The 19,887-nt window shown below is 41.5% G+C and overlaps 1 protein-coding gene across 2 annotated transcripts; it reads right to left on the minus strand.

Moving 5' to 3' along the window:
* Nucleotides 1–1,978: 1,978 nt before the first annotated feature.
* LOC120706227 (protein ROS1A-like) lies at nt 1,979–15,679 on the minus strand. 2 transcript variants are annotated; one of them, XM_039990810.1, is made up of 18 exons: nt 15,162–15,679; nt 10,237–13,152; nt 9,761–9,851; nt 8,141–9,668; nt 7,952–8,031; nt 7,492–7,576; nt 7,322–7,413; nt 7,172–7,240; nt 7,061–7,097; nt 6,889–6,971; nt 5,693–6,139; nt 5,526–5,562; nt 5,385–5,442; nt 5,181–5,320; nt 5,025–5,090; nt 4,821–4,935; nt 4,466–4,504; nt 1,979–2,659 (listed from the first exon to the last, which is right to left on the minus strand). In XM_039990810.1, the coding sequence occupies exons 2-18, from the start codon at nt 13,028–13,030 to the stop codon at nt 2,532–2,534; spliced, it is 5,889 nt and encodes a 1,962-aa protein (XP_039846744.1). In that variant the 5' UTR covers nt 13,031–13,152; nt 15,162–15,679; the 3' UTR covers nt 1,979–2,531. The 2 variants fall into 2 exon arrangements, with proteins under 2 accessions (XP_039846744.1, XP_039846745.1); XM_039990811.1 differs by lacking the exon at nt 15,162–15,679 and adding an exon at nt 14,166–14,223.
* Between the last annotated feature and the right edge of the window lie 4,208 nt (nt 15,680–19,887).

Raw genomic sequence — 19,887 nt, forward strand, 5'->3', positions numbered from 1 at the left:
ATTAGCAATCTGATTGCTCACTTGTCATTGTCATTGCTTGCGTCCGACCGGATTAGGGGCCCAGGTTGGGAATTTCTAGAGCCCAAAGATGCCGACCCAAACTTCGAACAAGCCCGGAAGCAGAAATGGATGTGCAGTTTGGATTTCGGAAATGCTAGGGATCAGACGTCGATCCTCCTGTCGGACGTCATATCCACCGTCCAAAACAGCCTCCTCATCCGACGGACGAAACGGCCCCCCACACTTCCTTTCAGAACACCCTTCTATATATTCTCATGTTGCAACGGTTGATTTTGGAGTGTAACAACAAACCATCTACGCCTTCTCTGCTTAGTATTTGTAGACAAGTTCCACATAATGTATTTTTATAGCAGTTTTCAGTTTCGATTTTCCAGGCATTCTTTTTTAATTTTCGTTTGCGCTTATAATAAAAATCCTGAAATGTTATTTTGGTTTCTATTTTGCAGAGGGATTAGGCAACAAAAATGCTGAGGTTGAACACTTCAAGACACGGTTCTCAGTTCACAGGATTCGAGAGCTTGTCCCCACTTTTGTTGATGCTCAAAAGCAGTGGATCAATGAGGCCGGCTTTGGCCCGCTTCTAGCGATGACTGAGTTCTTTGTCCCTGTTAAACTAGTGAGATGGATGATGAAATATGTGGACCCTTTGATCAGCGAATTTAGACTCCGCAACAAGGTCGTTGTCTTCAACCGTGAGCTTGTTTGCAAGATTCTTGGCCTGGAAAATGGGGATGTTCCCCTCAAGCTGTCTGGTGGCTGGGACGATGTCAATGATCTACGTGAAGATTACAAGTAAGGCGAAAGAGCACAAGTTGTGAAGATTACAAGTACGACGAAAGAGCACAAGTTGAGTCGATCGCAACCTATCTATGTATGCTGGACTTACCCGGCTCACAAGAGTTGATATGCTAATTATCAATGTATATACTCAACGTGAACAGTCTTGAATTAAATATAGAACATATATCATGTTCCAGTATCACAATGCAGGACGCGCAAAGGTTTCAGGGTCTAGGATCTGTTTGTCAAATGATGATAAGAATAGGAGTCTATTTAATTAACTTCTGATCTTCTAATAGTAAAGGATGAAGGAATTGTGTTGTTTAAATATCGTTTGACTCTATTGCTGGATTTGATCGTTGAAACGGTAGGGCGCGCATCGCACGCCGAATGTTTTAGTACATAATAATTGCTTTCCTAGAATCATTCCTGCTGGATTAACTCCGCGTCGGGAATGAGTGAAAGAGCCGGATCCACTAATTCCTAGTCTGGAACCATTCCTGGCCGGATTTCAAGCCTTCGCTACCGAACGAGGCCTAAGTATCTAGATTAAGCAAGGAACTCCATTGATTGGTATTGTTACCATAACCCTAGGGCATCACTGCCTACATATCTTGTACATATGATTTGCACCCTAATCAATCAATTATCCCAAACCATACTTGCTTTCAGATATAACTGTAATTGCCTGCCTTGTGCCTAAGGCCCCTACGACCAGTTGGCCGGCTGGGGCTGGCGGCACCCCCGCGGCGCGGGTTCGAGTCCTGGGGGACGCGAATTTCCGATGCCGCGGGGTAAAAAATCCCCCTCGCTGGTGGGCTAGGGTTCGGAGGGTTTCTCGGTCGGGTTAAGAGCCGAGACAGTCGCTTCCTCTTAATGAAACACGGGTGGGGACCGTTTCAACCCCCCGATCGAGTTTTTTTTTAATTGCCTGCCTTGTATACTCGATTAACTTCCATGTATACCAAACCCATTGGCTATATATATTATATACAAATGATCACCCCAACCACCCTCGTTAGGGTGAGAGATGTTTCCTCATTCTACACACTCAGTTCCTCATTCTACACACTTTCAGTTCACCAAAGGTTGAAATAATAGTTTTCCAGCGTAAAAGAAAAGAGGTACAACATAAAATAGTTCGTTTGCATTATGAATTGAAAAGGCTTTCCATTGATTTGAACAATCAAATAACCGCTGATGCTTTTCAAAAATAATAACCGCTGATGAAGCTTACATTGTTTGTACTATAATCAAAGAACATGTATGACCATTGTACTGCAAGGTTCATAATCCTGTTGTACAACAACTGACACCACTTACACAGGTACAATTAGAACGGCTGGCTATGCACTATGTTTTTTTTAATTTGCTATATTGAATTTCGGGAGTAAAGACTGGCTTGACAAGAAGAACAGCTAGGCTGTTACCAAAGATGGAACCTAATTTAACAGGTCATGTCACCACATAACATCAGCATCACAGCGCTGTAACCGGCATTCATTACAAATGCAAGACATTCGGTTAGAAATGATTCGGCGACTTATTGGGTCAGCGCCTCAATATAGGATATCCATCTTCTGGTTAGCTTCTCTATATTTCTTCAATGTATTATTTGTTAGAAATGAGCAACTCAATTGTATTGCCATGCTCAACGGGGTTGCCAAGGTCATGTACAATGTGCACAAAGCACCCTATACTGGTTAGCTCCTCTATATTTCTTCAATGTGTTATTCTTCCTCTCTTGCTGCTCCAGGTTTTTTGCCTCTAACAACCTTGCTGGCAGGAAAATGCAACCTTGCATAAAGCGGCCTTGGTGCCCTCAGTGTCCTATCAAAGCCCCTCACACACACAAATCCTGCACACAATTTAAGGCAGAAGGCATCTAAGCATAAGCAAGTTCTAGATGATAAAACAAAGTTTGTAGATGCTACATTAACTTTGCTCAATTTCCTTAAGACCTGTTGGTTTTGCAGAAAAGATATGGCAAGAATACACTATATACATAAAACATGAATAATGAATGCAATTTACAAAAATGTATTATTCCTTAAACAAAGAAGGGTAAAAAAGAACCCAAAAAGTACCATATTCTTTTTCGCATATTTTTGTCATTATATATTGGTACTTTTAAATCAAGAAAGAGAAACCAGCACTAAAAAATACAAAAAATAATAAACGTCCCAGATTTATTTGGGAGTGGCCCAAAATTAATGTAAACTGACATATTTTATGAGGGAAGAAGAGTTTGGCTGATCAGTTAAACATTAATTGATTCAGTTATTCCCTTGAGAGTCATAAAATAAAATAAAATAAAATAAAGGCACTTGTGTTCTCAAATTCGAAAGTGTCCCATATCACGCCGATTGTTGCCTAGACCTTGATCCTTATTTATCCATAATATCCATTTGCCATAGTGCTTCCCTTTACAAAACTTTATCCTTATTGATCCACATAATATCCATTTGACTTGAGATGGTTGCAACAATGGGGCAATCTCTCCACCATACCTTATCTAAATTTACCCTTTCCTATGACATGTGAGCTTGGGTCGCATGCACAATAGTGTTGACTGCCACCCACAGCAGCAGCTGCCAGTCTACCGCCCTCCTGATGCTAGCTAAACTAATCTATATTCTCACTTAGCGGTCAGCCATTCACTCCTCTTCTTACTCTACCCTTTTCCTCTCTCCCGCTAGCTACTGAGATGTCATACAATCTGAGCGACTTGTGGACATCAATGTCGTGAGAAACTAAGGCAGCAATGGGCACAGGTCAAAGAGATGATTGTTCCGGCCAATTATTATTATTTCTTTTGACCAAAACTCCTTTTAATTTTCCCAAAATTATGCAGCAAATCAAACAAATGTATTGAGAAAATAAGTACATAAGTCAAATAAGAAATAAAGTTCACAATTGATGTCACAAGTGTCATGGTTGACGCTTGATAAAATCAAGGAAAAAAAACATGAGTCTTCTATTATGATCTATTAAGTCAACTATGAAACTACCTACCTTTATACATGCCAAGAATAAAGCAATTGTTAGCAAGAAATGCATCAAGGAGGAAATAGTTCACAATCGCTGTCATAATTGCCATGGTTGATGCTTAAAAAAACTAAGGAAAACAACATGAATAAAAAATGAAACAATCAAAGCTTCCTTTAGTGATGTCTTAAGTTTGCGCACAGACACATGTGCGAACATGGAAGGAAGGGGAGAGGGCGAGGGAAAGGGCAGCAAGGAGGGCAGCAGCTTCTGTTTCTATCTATACACTGAAAAAGCAACGGTGATTGTTATTCAAAGTTGGGGCCACGTGGGTGGTCAACTGGATGCAAGAGTGCAATCTTATGTGCAATAAGATCCATTATACTAATATGCCTTCTGCCTAAGAACAACTTGTTGAGACTAGTCGTACTAGTCTACCAAGACAAATAGTTGGACCAGTGGTCACTTGACTAGTTGACTTAATAACCTTAGTGGTATTATGCTGTCTATCATTCAACAGTACTATCATGTTCCTTAGAAAATGAGCTGGTACCAAACGTAGCACACAGCCAAGAAGCCCCCAATCCACATACGCTTCACGTTAATGTATAGGCGTCAACAATAGATTTCATCATTGTGTGCATACATAATCAAAGCAAAGAGATCAAGTGGGCACCTCTCCAAAAGCATTGCTGTATCTCTTCAGTCGTTAAACCTATTGGCAAAAGGATGTAATATGTAGTTAGTGCTTGGTGAACACAAAACAACAAAAATTTGCCCAACAAAGATCGCTGCATAAACTACAAAACAGTCCTATCCAACTGCAAATATCTTCTTGCTTATTGCTGTATTCTGTCAGATTGTGGTCTGTTGATGGTTTAATCACGAACACAAAACTTGATTATTGCTGTCTATTTTTAAGTTGTATGGTTCAATGCTACAGAATCCCATAACCAGCAGTAAGGAACAAACTTCTGAGAAAATATAAAATATGTAAGATCCAAACTCTTGGTTATCATCAGGAGTAATACCTCTAAATATTGTAGGAACTGAGGTTCCAAAGTAAACAGTTCGTCTTGGGAGGTCCCATATCCAACTTCGTGGAACATCAATTGGATTTTGGCTTGAGTAATGATCAGCAAACACCTGCATAATGACATTCATACACTGATAAATCTGATGGGCCAAGAGTTAGTTCTTCTACTGCAAAAAAAAATGTGGAAACTAATATTCACCTCATTAACTTGAAAATATGTCCCATTAAGTGGGAAGCTTCCTCTCATTGCTGTTCGGCATGGTATCTGCTTAAATTTGATCAAAGAATGAACACTCTTAGTTTTCTCGATGTAATAATACCCAACACCCAAAAATTAGGACTCAAGGAAACTTGCCAGAAGCGTTCCTCTGACTTTCTGAGCCTGCATTTCTCGTATACTGTTGCAACTAAAGCATGTTGAACTTCCACACAATCTACCAGTATCCCCAGAGTTGCAGAATGTCTTGGGTGCATCAGTTGATTGTGCTGTTTCACCTGTTCAATGTTTTTAAACATTAGAAGAATGTAGACGAACTAAGCTCTCAAGCAAATGTCTTACCTGGGGTCCATATAGAAAGAAGATACGGGCAGGGATCATCTGGTTCCCTCTGTTCGAACTGCAAAGATGCACAGAAAACTAAATTCACAATAGATATTCAATACAGAAGCAGTGTTTAGTTGATATCTGCTGAGATCTTACTCCTTCCAGAAGCGGATGTGAATCTGGCAGTTCATAACTGCAAGCAGATGAAAGTAAACAAGTCAGAAAAACAGGTGTGAATCTCATCAGTGATACAGATTGTACAATTATCGAAGGAACTAAGTTATTCTTAATGGCATTAAGTTTTGTCAAGGCTAATGTCATACACTTGGTGTTCTGTCCTCAGGCGACTAATATTCTTGAGCTTTGGAGTTGGAATGGAAGCAGCTTCAGGGGTAATGGCAACCAATGCCTTTGACATGTCAGCATCTTCAATCTCGAGATTGTTTGCTTCAATATAATTCTTCAAGTTTTGTGTAAACTCCTCAATATTAAGATTAATGGTAGGAATTTCATCAGGATCTTCACAAAAGAAATCCTCTATTACGCCCTCCTTTGTTTCTGCATTGTCAGGTTCAGGTTCTGGGCTTGGTGGTTCCTCAATTATCGGCTGATGGTTACCAGAAACAGCATGCTTAGGATAATTTGCATTCCACTCAAGTTGGCCTACATTCCTTGAGTTTATGTACGCTTGGTGCAAAAACTCTACAACACTTGGATCTTCAGATGTAGCCAAACGCTTTTCTTCAGGTGCCGGAAGAGCAAGCCTAGCACTATATTTATACAGATTGTTACCAATTGTCTCTTCAAAGTATTAGATTGCATGCAAAATCATGAAACTGACACAAGACCCAAAAAAAAAGTTTTGACTACTCCAATTAGTGGAAATGGACATTTCAAAGCACAGAAAATGCAACAAGCCAACATATCTCTGAAGTTTTTGTTGAGCTCACACTGGAGTAAAATAAGGCTCACTGGCAATGTCACATTACAGTTTGTTATCTAGCTACAAGACATTATAGATATGTTATGAATATAGCACACTGCAAAAATAGAGCAAATAACTTTTCTCTAAAAGGAAGTTCACTCTCTTTGATTAGAGGTTACATCAGAGTGCATTGAGAGTTGTCTACAACAATATAATAACTTTCTTGATAGCTAAAAGGTTATTTGGTATGTACACTCTGTCATGAGATTCATCGTGTGATATCTATGTATATCAATTCACTTCAATAAATAATGAACAGTATCCCATATAATATACACACACACGCTATTCTAACCTTAGGTGCAGCAGTTTATTCTACACTAATAGCTAAACGGAGCAGAATTACTGAACAAATTTTCAGTAGTTTAGTAACTGGCGAGCTATTACTGAACATTGTGAATGTTCGGTAACTTGGTAAATTTAGTTCAGTATTTTGATGATTATTTTTGCTAGTAATAGAAGGTGGGTGTAGAATAAAAAATAACATCACTCAGCATGTCCATTAGCTGAATAATTTGCATTTCCAGAAATTACCTTGCAAATGCACTAGCAAAGTGCTTACATTCAGCTCTCATTGGACATGAATTGCAATTTGGTTTGCTTTTTGTGCAGAAAACCTAAATGTGGAGGAAAGCGAAAAAGTAAGTCAGTTCACAGTAAAACAGTCCATGTTGGATCACTAGATTTGTAGTTTCATGTTCACCACCTTTCCAAAAGTAATCATTTGGTAGTGAAGCTCATACCTGCATAATGGAAGACATCAATGAATCTGGCCAGCTAAATATATTATCAAATATATTGATTGAACTAATCTTACAATGTCCGTTGATCTAACTTGCATAGTCGAGGCCAAAGGTATTTCTGTATGTGCTCGAGCATGGGATACCTTCATTATAGAAGATCAGATTATATGTCATGGCTGATCATATATCGATAAAGATCAACAACAGAGAATAAAGATAAATACATTTCCAATAGGTGCAACTGAAGAGACTCTGGCAGGGGTTGAAGTGGCACCCATCCAAGCCTCACGCATATCCGACCAACATTGGTGTCCACCTGAATCAGCATACAGAGCTTCAGAATAAGGAATGTACTTGAAAAATCTTTAGGAGGTTGAGGGACTAAAAAACATACTGGAAAAGCCATATGATGCAGAGTCAGTAGACGAACGCACTCAACACTTTTGAGTCCAAGCCCTCTAATGCTTAGAAGGTAGTCCCTGGAAGAATTAAAAGAAATGTGAAAAGACAATAACACCTTGTTCAAATGAAATATTTACTACTGATTACAAAGATGATGTACATAAACTTTTCAGTTTTTCACTCTCCATTTTATAGTTCATATTGGGACATGACCACAAAAAAGATTGCATTGACAACAAATTTTGGGAAGATTACTGAATAAATTCTTTTTTTATGATTCCAAACTCTTTATTCAGTAAACTTGTTAGACACTTAAACTCTTCAGGTTTGTTCAAAGGTTGTTCAAAGTGAAAATGCATTAGTATCACTAAACTATATGCATACAAGGTGCCATATAAGATTAGCAACTCAGTAGTTCTTATAGTTTTCTCAGTGTATTCCACTAGACTTACTTTGCTTTGTCCGGTTGAACGTCTCTTAACCATTCAAGATCAATGCTTCCATGATCTGTCACCAATCGGTCCAGGAATTCCTGCACAGAAGATAGTCAAAACACTAAAATGGTTCAAGGGCAAATGAAAATATGGGTATGCTTGAATGACTAGAAGTTTTTTTGTAGAGCTTCCTTCTATCAGACTCACCTTTATCCGTTCTGCAAGCATGTTGTTCATTCCTCTTTCTCTGATAGTTTCAGAGATTTCTCGCACTTCTGCTTGTCTAACAGCCTCCCAATCAACAGTATCCCTTGCATTATGATTTTGTCGTTTATTCTCACCATTGGAAAGCACTTCTTTTCGTAAACTGTCCCAGTCATAGGTTTTCTTTTTAGGTCGGCCCCGTACCTTCTTAGCCTTCGATCCATCTTGAGAAATTTCTGATGGCCCCTTTTGAGTATCACTGAACTTCTGTGTCGAGTCCGAAGAAACTCCTTGCAAGACCTCTGAATGAGAGTTCTGGTTTTCATGCAAGATTGGAGATTGATGCTTCTCATATGCTGTTTTCTGAACTCTAACACCGTTATCATGTTGGCTGCATCCTGATTGAACTTGCTGTATTGTGTTAGTGTACACCTCTTGAAGGTTTGTATAGACATGCGATTCCATGAAAGGAGCTTCAGTTTTGTCCCTCACAAAATCGTTTCCACAGGAAGAGTGCTCCTTGGGAAATGGCACTTTCTCTGAACTATGTAGCGGTTGGAAATTTTGTTTAATTATTGGTGATGAATCGCCTTGTTGTGAAGGGTCAGAAGGGCAAGTTCTCCTCTCTTGACTTAGTGGTGCATTTACACTGTACAAAGAATGGCTTGAGGAATCAATTACTTTGGCTTTATTATTGTTGCCCATGGCAGAAGCAGGTGGAAGATGATAAAGGCTAGCCTCAGATTGTGTCACACTGGAAGGATGCACTCTATCAGGGTCTGCGCAGAATGATTTATCTATATGGCTGAAGCATGAAACACCTGTGAAATCAGACTCACCATTCTGAACAAAGGACATAGAAGTATGTAATGTCTGATATGATCTGTTTAGATCAAGCAACACACCCTTGTTCACACCTGAGACTGGAAGGAGATTAAGTCCATCATACTCTGATGATCCGGGCATGCCTTTTGGCTCTTGCATTGGCTGAACCGCTGTATACTCAGTTGAGCTGCCAATCCCATTGAACATATTTCTCATGATATAGGCCTCTTCTGTGAAATTTTGCAATGAACTAGAACCTATTGGGTCAATTCTGTGAAAGGGGTAATCTGGGGAATTTTGGGAAGAAACAGCAGAATTTTGTGAAGAAACAACATCCTCCGATGACCCAGCTTCAGCTTCTACCACACTTGAAAAGCCGGCTGCTTGAAGAACAGAACCCGGTGGCCCATTTTCATGGGACTTCATATAAGAGACCTGGCATCCTCCAGCTGTATGGTTTACTCCATATCCAGAAGAGCTTCCAATCAAGTCGTTACTATTACTTACTTCATTATCTTCTGTAGTAACTAATGATCTAATGTCACTTATCTCTTCAATGAATAACTTCCCCTGCAACTTGATAGAATCGCCAAAAAGTCCAGAACAACTATCCTTCTGTTCAGGTGTGTGAGACATCTCAGCCTCAGGTTTTTCAGGGACTTCTGTCTTTGCAGGAAATTTGGCAGCAACTGCCATGAAAGCAGAACTGACAATAGAAAAAGACATAAATTAGTATATGGATACGCTAATTTGCACACTGTATTCTTACTTCAACTAGGCTAGAAGTTTATATTTCACCTAGAAAGATGATCCGAAACATTCTGGGTAAGAAATACACCCACAACTGAGTCCACAACTGATCCTTTCCATCGAGAGAAACGCCTGTCCCCTGTAAATAAATTAGATTATAGAAAAATTAAGTTTCATTGTGGAAACAAAAACACACTGTGATTCACATCTTATGAATTATTCTGGTGTCCCATGTTCAAGTGAACTCCCATATGATCCGATTGATCACAAACCACAGATGATTTCTGCTTTTCAGAGTCTACCAATGCAATTGTGATTGTCAATTTTCTATAACCAGACAATTTAGTGGCAAACCTGATAATATGATTTTCATAGGAGCAAACTGAATATTTGCAGAATATAGACCAATGACTAAGAAAAGGGCTGACTGAACACACCCCATGAAAACAAAAACTTGAGATAGTGGGTAGTACTAAATACAGAAAAATAATGCTAAAAATACAAGATTCAAATGGTTTCCATACCCTGAACTAGATGCATACGAGCAATGAATGAATCAACCCGTCCTTTGAACACTCTTCTTTCTTCATCAAGCCATTTCTCTTTATCCTTGTCTAACCCTTCAGCACCATCACCCATATCTGGTCCCATCAATAAGTTCCACATCATAGTGGTGACCGGATCAATGTTCACTTTGGCCCGAGAACGACTTTTCTTTGCCTTCCCCTCAAATGCAACCAGTGCACCAGATTCACCTCCATAAGGGACAAGAGCATTTTGGGGTATGTCTGCCACAATCTCATCTGTTCTGTTTATGCTTAAGAGCTTAATCTTTTGAATTATTCCATCTAAGGGATCAAGCGTCGGTGCTGTAGCTTGAGGAATGATTCCTCCATAAGTAGCTTTGGTGGTTATGCCACTATGCTTATCATGGTCAGAGCTTTTCAACTCCGCATTTGCCATCCTAGGAGTAATTCCAGTGGAAAGTTCAGAAGCATATGTAATCCCATTGGTTTTTAAGGAGTCAGTACATGCACCTTTTGACGACGCAGTTTTTGCATGACCAACATTTTGTTTTCCTTTAGTACCTTTTTCTTTTGGTTTCCCGTTGGGCTTTGCTTCTTTTTTTGGGCGGCCCCTTTTTCTTGGCTTCTCAGTGGAGTTTTCTTCTGCAGTCGATCTAGGTGGGTCCAGATGGCAGTTCCCACTTCTAGTTGACTGGCTTGTAGGTTGAGAAAGGGCCCTCACAACTTCGTCACTTGTAGTTCCGATATGCTCATCAGTAGCAGCAGCAATGCAGTACTTATGAGCCTCTTGACTGGAAGTGTTGTGTGTTTCAGACAACAAGATTGGCTCCTTAGCCATAACATTTTCAAAGGATTGATGCTGATGAATAGCATTACTCTGAATATAGTTCTCCATGGATGGGTTCACTACGCTGCTAGACAATTGTGTGTACCCTGCTGTTAAATATCCAGAGAATTTATCTGGTAAAGCAAAATTGTTGCTACAGTGATCCTGCATAGATGTGATTTCCCAAGGCTGATTTTGATGCATTCCATTCCTCAGAATATTACTTTCTCCCAGAGGGCTCACAGTACTGCCAGATAATGGTATGTTCTGCGCACTGAAGCTACTGAACTGTTTATCAGGTAAAGGAATAAATTCTTCACCAATGATATTTTGCACAGCAGGTTCAACTTGTTGCTGGACCATGTTGTGCCCTGACACCCCAAAGTCAATAATTTTTTGGAAAGCTCTTGATTTCTCAAGGACCATCAACCTTTGTATGTCAGCCAAGGTACAAACTCCAGGATTTACAGATGAAATTTTATTTGTATTCCGACTATCTGAAAATGTCAACGAGGAAGAAAAATTTCCTGTGGCTCCATTGAGGTGATTGCTGTGATTTTCTGGTCTCATTTTTTTGCGTGTTTCAGGATAATAAGATGTTTGAGAGCTACTGGAATGGGGATCATTACTACAGAACTGCCGTGCTCTATTTGAGTTGCCAAAATCAATTCTAAAAGAAATCTGATTATCACTGATTGCAACGCGTTCTCTTTTTTTACCCATTGCGAGAACATCTGAATAGTCCGGGGCATCATGAACACCAAAAGCTAGCCCAGTTTGGTAGTTATCATCGGTAGCAAACTTCAAGTAATCATTCTTCACAGAAAAATCATTCAGATCTCCATTCGTCACGTTTATTTCACTATGCTTGGGAGGTACAAGTGGACTTTCTGGGATTCTGTAACATTGGGCTATTTGTTTGATTACGGCACCTTCTCCTACACAAGCTTCAGGATTGAAATTGCCCCTCATTGAGACCCTTTCAGTATGCTGAGAATCTGCAGTCATATTTTCCGGCATTCTATAACCATGAAGCATCTGATAATTTCCAGGTGATTTGTCTGTACAAGCTTGAGTTGTGCATATGTACTGATCAAAATTGGCTGATGGGTGCTGCATATGATCTAATGATCTGGTGAGATGAGAGACACATCTAACTGGAAGACTAGAATGAGAATCCAGTAACTGATTTGTTTGAACTTTATCTCTTACACCAAACTGAAAAAATTGACCAGAGTTGTCCATTAGATTAGAATAATTGGCTGGCATCTGATTTACTATAGGATTGTTCAGATCAAAATTAACCCTTTTAGGCATGCTGTCTACCCGTAATTCTTGCAAATTAGCCACCGGATCAACTGAACAAAGAGTGCTGCTGGTATGACTCCAATGGCATGCTACCTGGACATTACCTCTTTCAACTCCAGATATTGATGGTTGATTGTCCCCAGGACCAGTACGTATGTCCTCCGTGTGAGCTTGTGGTACAAGATCCAAATGCCTATGTTGGTCTCCTGCATCAAAGTTCAAACATCTTTGAACTCCTGTTTCAGCTCTAGTATGTGTATCAGCACCTCCCGATGGAGGTTGTTCGGTTGGTGTATTTAGTCCCTTCCTCCGGACATACTTTCTCTTCCCAGTAGGATGACTCCCTTTTTCCTTGGGAGGCTTTGGAGTTTTAGGCTTCTGCAACTTTGTTGACTGTCCTTCTTTAATGACCTTTGGCCTATGTTTTTTCCTCTTAGGTTTTTGAACTGATTTTCCATTCATTTCAGTAACTTCAACCGCTCCAGCATCATCACTAACAGGTTGTGGGTTAGCAGATAACTTCTCAAATGTTACAGGGGGATTAACCTCTCCGGTGGCCAGCTCAATGGAAGAATCCATCTGAAAGGACAGAGAAGTTGAGAAACACAGATTGATACCATCAGGTACATGCACCCTTTGCTCCAGTCCCTCCTGCATATTTCCAAAACTTATGGCACCAATCAAATTGTTATCCACATGAGGTAAGTCGTATCATTCCGTCTCTGGAGGTGCAGGGTTAGATCAACCACAGCCCTATCAAGACTCACAGTCGACTTCACCTGAAAGTCATGAAGACACAATACTGTTACAGATACTCAAAAGATCACAGTCTAACCACAATATTATGAAAACAGTACAATGAGCCGGTTGCACTCGTTACAAACATGAAACATAAATGCAAGAGACTTCAGATAATATCAATGTCCTTGAGTGTGATTAGCATGCTGAGAATCTCTAACCGACCAGTGTTGACATGATCAGTTTGACAACATCTCAGTGCTTGATAATTGTAAGTAGGTACTGCCACGGGTTTCTTGAGACCTTTTCGAGACATGTATAAAATGTGGAGGGCAACTTTGTAGATGAGTATAGCTTTTATGTCATGTAGGTTATCAAGTGAAATAATTGTAAACTATCGAACCCAGATGTAAATATCAAAGTAAAGCAGATTTTCTCCACCAAAATCTAATTCTACACATCAAACAGAAAATTAACCATGATACTTAACTACTTAACTCAAAATCCAAATTAGAAAATGGGATTGAACATTTTTCTCAAAATCAAAATTCAAGAACCTAAATAGCCAAGCAAAAGAGAGGCATTGCCTAAGCTTCAAACCATAGTGTGCCTCAGCCAAAGGCAGGTAGTCAAAGCCTCAAAGATTCCTTGCCCACGAGAGTTGAAAGGAAATGAAGCAAAAGGACATCTTGGTTGTTGTTCATCAGAAATGTTTGGTGTGAATGTAACTTGAGTTTTGAATGGAAGCCATTTATCACATTCAGCCACATAGGCTAGCTTTAATTGATTTCATAAGTATGCAGGACATTTACGAGCTGTCAGAGCACACGTCTGTCATTCTTTTCAATAATAGCAGACTAACTCTGTGATTTCTACAGTAAATATTTTGTCAGATAAATAGCCTACTTTATTACATAAACAAAATATGTTGCACACGAATTGAACAAAAGAAAGAAACCTTTATTTTTCCAACTTTTATTTAGTACAATGAACAACGCTATCACATCAAACCAAATGTGCATATTGGTATTTAAACGATACAGCAATACTATACCAAACACACAATTCAATATGGTAAAAGATGTGAAGATCTTCATAACCAAAGGGCCAGTGCAATCTGCATTAATTCAAACATTTAATGAGGGAATAGTAAAATAGGCAACCACATATTTATAATAAGTTGTTTTCATAAATATATTTTATAATTCCTAAAACACATAGGCACACTCACAATTGTTGTGAACATTGGTGCAGGATTAAGGATTTTATCAAGAGCTGCTGTAATCAGCCAAGCCCACCGCCCCACACCATGTCAGCTGCGTGCAGGGAGGATTTAGCTTTGGAACCAAGCTTTTTTTTTCTATTTTTACAGCTCCCTACTCCAAAATATTGCAAGGTCGATGAGATGGAAGACCAGAAACAACATCTCACGCAGCAAGCATATCATAGGACAATGACACATTAGAAATAGCACAGAACTTGAGCATTTGGTCACTTTTCAGAAACTAAGAAATGCCATATAGCTAGCGCAAACTTTTCAGGACATCCACACCATGCGCCACAGCTTCTGCTTGACCAAATGACTAAGAACACATCAATACTCCAATCCAAAAAAACATGAACATCGCCAGCATCCTTTCGCGCGATTAAAAGAGTAATTCGTCGAAATAAAGCCTAGACAACAACATGACAGAGCTGCATTTGATAAGGAACCGGAACTGAAGCCGCAACTCGTCTCTAAAACCCAAACGTCCCCGCTACCCTATTTTCGCGCCTCTGAACCAATCCTACTCCCGAGCTTGGCAATCCGAGCCCAAATTACACCCCAGGCGGACAAAACCCAACAGAAACGCGATTCAACCTCCTAAACCGCACCCAAACGAACCAAAACCCATCCAAGGACCCAGAAAAGAAATGGAGAACGGGAGCGGCCCCCTCCCACCTCCACAGGCGAATGTACCCGCACGGTTCCCCGCGCCAGGACCCACATTTCAGCACGCCAGAGAGAAGAACACGGCGGGGGTCAGACCCATATCCTCCAGAAGCTCACCTCGCCGGCGGAGCAGATCGGGCGCGTACCCCCCGCGTCGCGCGGTCCTCCCCCGATCTTTGGAGAACCCGATGCGGCGAACAGCCCCGGAAAGGAACAGGGCCTCTCCCCCTACGAGCTCCTCGGCTGCCGAAGACCGCCGCGGCCCGCTCCCTCCTCTCCCCCGCCCCGTCTGGCCGCCAGAGCCCGCGAGGTCGCGAGCGCCTGCGCGACGAGGCCGGTGGCGGCGCAGGCGAGGAGCGGGTGGAGCGCCAGGAGGCCGGAGGGGGAGCCGAGGAGCGGGTGGAGCGCGAGGGAGCCGGCGGGGGGGGGGGCGAATCGGTCCGCGCCGGCGTGGAACGGTCGGGCGCCCTGCTGGATCTGGGCACGCGGCGGCGGCGGAGAGTTGGAGAGGAGAGGACCGCAAGGAGTGAGAGGGAGCGAGAAGGGAGGCGGACGACGAGCTGGGCAGGCGCCTGATGCTGCCAGCCCAACGACCGCTACTCCGGCTCGAGAAAATTAATTCACACTGTTCGGCTGGATGCGGCGGTTGCTGATTTCTCGTTAAAGAAAAGCACACCTGTTGTTGGCTGGTGTTGATTTAGTGTGAGAGAAAAATTAATATCAGCATAATAGAGTGAGAATTGGGAACCAAACTAAAAGAATTGAGAAAAAGAACTGAAGAACAGAGAATGATAAACATTCAACCTATTAATAATTCATTAAGTCAACTAGCAAACTCTGCACCTCTGGCGGCTCCCAGCCAGTCTCCAACTCTCCTATTCCCCACCTCATAGGTGTCGTCCATAACCTTCCAGACGCAGAAACCATTGCGCCCGAGCCCGACCCCCGCTTCCGCTATCTCCGCGAGGTGCGACCGTGCTGTAAGGATCACCGGGGTGTCCGACCCTAGAGGGGGAGTGAATTGGGTCGCTAATTCGTTTTCTAACCTAGGGCTCAAACTACTTGCACAAGATAAACCTAACATGTTCTACACATGCTAGTTATGACTAAGATTTATCTATATTACTCTCTACTTACCCCAAAAGACTTGCAACCTATAGCCAATCCTAATCAAAGTAACTAGGAAAGTGAAGGCACGCAAGATAGAGTAAATGTGGAAACGTAATACGGTAAGTAAAGAGGTAAGGGAGAGAATATGCAAACTCCCATAAAGACACCAAGACACACGATTTAACGTGGTTCGGTTAGGACACCAAGTCCCTCCCTATGTCCACGGTCACTTGTCCAACAAGAACAAGTATGATGCCGAGTCTCTTCGCTTGATCATGTCTTGCGTTCGCCGCCAAGGCTTTCGACAAGCAAAGACTAAGTGACGTCAAGTCACCAAGACAAGGTCACCGCCACCGTTACTCTCGAAGCGTCACCAACGGCACCGTCTTCACTATCGGAGCTTCTCGCCAAGAGGGGTCTCCTTCCCCGCACAAAGTGTCGTTACCGCTTCACACCAAGTCGGAGGGTCACACGATGATTACAATGATTGCTTGCCGCAGCAAGGCTTCTCTCAAGCTTGCTCTCTCAAGAGTTAAGCCTAATCAAACACTAAGCACTCTCATAAGTGTGCTTAAGCTTATATGATGTACAATGAAGCTTTATGGTGGTTGGAGGTGTTCTTCAAGTGTAGTAGACTTTTCTATCTCTTCAGCAACTCTAGCACACAGCAAATGAGGCGTGGGGTGGGATATATATAGCCCAACCCTCCAAAATTATCCGTTAAGAAAAGCTGACAGATTACCTTAGCACCAGTTAATCCGACGCTCAGAAAAATCGTCATCGCCGGTTTAACCCGTGAGTGCATTTTCCCAGCCGACTAGCCGTTACTGCTCCAACGGCTACTTGATCAATTGCACCGATGCTCTTGAATTCATCGTCGGTTTAACCGGTGTATGTAAGCTCAGAAATCCCAAAAACGGAGTCTCTGGACAACTGCACCGACGCTTGTCTTCAAGCATCGTCGGTTCAACCGACGCAAAACCCTAGCCTCAGCTTCTGGGTTTATTGCACCGACGCCTTCACTCTGCTACTCGTCGGTTCATCCGGTGCACTCTGCTAACTGAGTCTTCTCTGAGCCCATTGCACCGGTGAGTGTAATTTGCCTCACGCGCGGTTTATTCGGTGAGTGCAAATTACCTCTGTCTTGGTCCTTTCGACCTGATTTCTTCGGGGTTTTGTATATTTTCATCCCTTGGACCTATAAGCCTGATAATGATCATCTTAACACATATATTAGTCCAAGTGTTGTGTGTGTCATCAATCGCCAAAATATTATATTGAAATATGACATGAGAGGTCATTTTCGCTACACGTGCCTCCTGGCCGCCGCCGCCCAGCGCTAGGACAACGCCTGCCGATGCCCCGCCCAGCGTCATCCGCGCCGGCGGCCCTCTCTACCCGCGGTCCTGCGCCCCTAGCCCTCGACATCGCCCAGCTCCTCCCACACCGGCCGCCCAACGCCTCCGACTCCGGTGCCCCGACTCCGGTCGGCGCGCTCAACTCCGGCCGCCTAGCGCCCCCAACTCTAGCCAGCCGGCGCCCCCAACTACAACCCACGTCCCATACTCCGACTGACCGACGCAGGTGGCCGAGCACCCACGGCCACTTCTCCTTCTCCCCTTCTCTTTCCCACATCACCCTGAAAAATTTCGGTTCCCAAAGTTAGAACCGAAACCGAACCAAAAGAGCCGAAATCGAAATTCATCAGTTCCTACATCTAAAAAGAATCAATTGGTTCCTATTTTTTTAGGAACTAAATTGTCAAAAGAACACAGTTCGGTTAGAACCAAATGCCCAGCCTTAGCTACTGCTGGCCAACCGAATGACTTGGGCTGCTCAGTCCTGTCGGAATCAGACCAACAGCCATCCAGCCGCCAAAAATGATGCAGCCGAACGGAGTGAGCGTGAGTGTCGAAGTCACATTTTGAGTGTCGAGGACTGAATCTACTCAATATTTCCTTTCTTTTTTTATAACAAACTATATATTTCCTTTCTACGAGGTACAAAGTTGTGACATCTATGATCGAACCTCCTAGCCCGAGAATAACTTCCAAGTTGGGCAGGTGACTTTGAATTTATCTTTCAACTTTGATGCACCAAAATTTTCAATAGAAAAAGATTCCTGTGCCAACTAGATATTTGCAACTTTCAACTTGAATTTCAACTCTCAGCTTGTATATATTTGCCTTTATTATTTTTGTTTTGCAATCATGGACTATCAAAAACAATCTCATATGGTGTATCTGTTGCCGCGAAAACTCTGTCGGAAAGATCTTCACGCTTCACGTATGCTAGGGCCGGGAAGATATACTTCGCTCCGAGTACCAAACCCGATCGGCGCGCATGTGGTGCACTTGACGTGCCAGTCAATTTGACCTGCAATTGACAAGAAGGATAAACGTCAAATTACTAGGGCTATCGGCTAGCCAATCGATGCGGATGATGTCAACAGTCGACTATTGAACAGTCAAACTGAGGAAGCAAGCCAATCTAACACGATGCAGCTTCAAAGACAACACCTAGATCCAAATCCTATTGGCTATGGTGATGAAATCATGTGAGGAACCGACAGCGAGCAGATCCAAACTGGATAAACTGTGGTAAAAACTTAAAATAAACTAAATTAACAATTACCGATAACTTGTGATAAGAACTTAAAACAGACCAGATTAAACGGATTAATCTAGCAAAATCTAAACAATAATCGATAACTTGTGATAAAAGCAGCAAAAAGCTAAATTAATGGATCAATTAATCTAACAGATTGATAACTTTTATCGATAAATTGGTGAGTAAGTTAAACCCCGCCGGGCGGATCTAACAGGCTTGATAACTTGAGCGCTATCGACAGAGGAAGAAGTGATATACAGTCAGCCAAGACCAATATACGCAACTCGACTCAGAACTTACCAGCAAATGATGAATGTGCCTGCTGGGAAGAACTCGTAAAGAGAAAATCTATTACAACTAGGGTGAAGCTGCGGTACTGAATGGTAGATGCAATGAATGTAAAGTTGTGTGTGAATGTGGTTGATCAAGTTTTGCAAGAGACGAAGATCTGCTATATATTGCTTACACCTAGACCTCGTTGCCAATACGGTGAGATATAACTTGATTCACAAGAAACAAACTTTTCTAAACAAACAACTCAACCCTAGGAGATAACTTTGCTGATGACATCATCTTGCCACTCTTTCTCAGCTTTATTGGCTGAGACACTCCACCTGGCCCACAGGTCCAAATGCATTATTCATTCTCTTTCATCGGCTGCCTGCTCATTATATTAACACATGTCAAAAAACGGTGTCAATAGTATCATATCTAATTAATTGTCATTTTCACATGGTTAGATCAAAAGGTGTGATGCGTACTGTCGTTTCACTTATGTTTCAAATAGAAAAAAATCTAAATTACTCTCCTGAACTATAGCCAAATTTCATATAACCCCTTAAACTATCGTTTGGTTCATTTTACACCCCAAACTGGGCTTTTTGGTTCAAATTACTCTCTAATATAATTTGTCTTTTTTATTTTTCCATGCAGAGGTGAAGTTTTAAGTTAAAATTTTATAAGATGATAATACATATCATAACACATCTTATAAAAATACATCATATTTTTTATTATTATTTTGATAGGTTAGAATATTTAATAATAAATTAATCATTAGAGTATAAAATTATATGAAAAATAATGATAAAAGTTATAATTTTTTAATATACATTATGATGTC

This window comes from Panicum virgatum, chromosome 5K, assembly GCF_016808335.1.
Source record: "Panicum virgatum strain AP13 chromosome 5K, P.virgatum_v5, whole genome shotgun sequence".
Lineage (NCBI taxonomy): Eukaryota > Viridiplantae > Streptophyta > Magnoliopsida > Poales > Poaceae > Panicum > Panicum virgatum.

Bases quoted from the DNA above. Each gene is read 5' to 3' on its own strand.
- LOC120706227 (XM_039990810.1), bottom strand. From the start codon at position 13,030: ATGCAGGAGGGACTGGAGCAAAGGGTGCATGTACCTGATGGTATCAAT. The intron at 9,852-10,236 runs GTATGGAAACCA...ATTTATTTACAG, and splicing joins TCGTATGCATCTAGTTCAGG to GGGACAGGCGTTTCTCTCGA. The intron at 6,140-6,888 runs GTAATTTCTGGA...GTATAAATATAG, and splicing joins TTTGCTAGTGCATTTGCAAG to TGCTAGGCTTGCTCTTCCGG.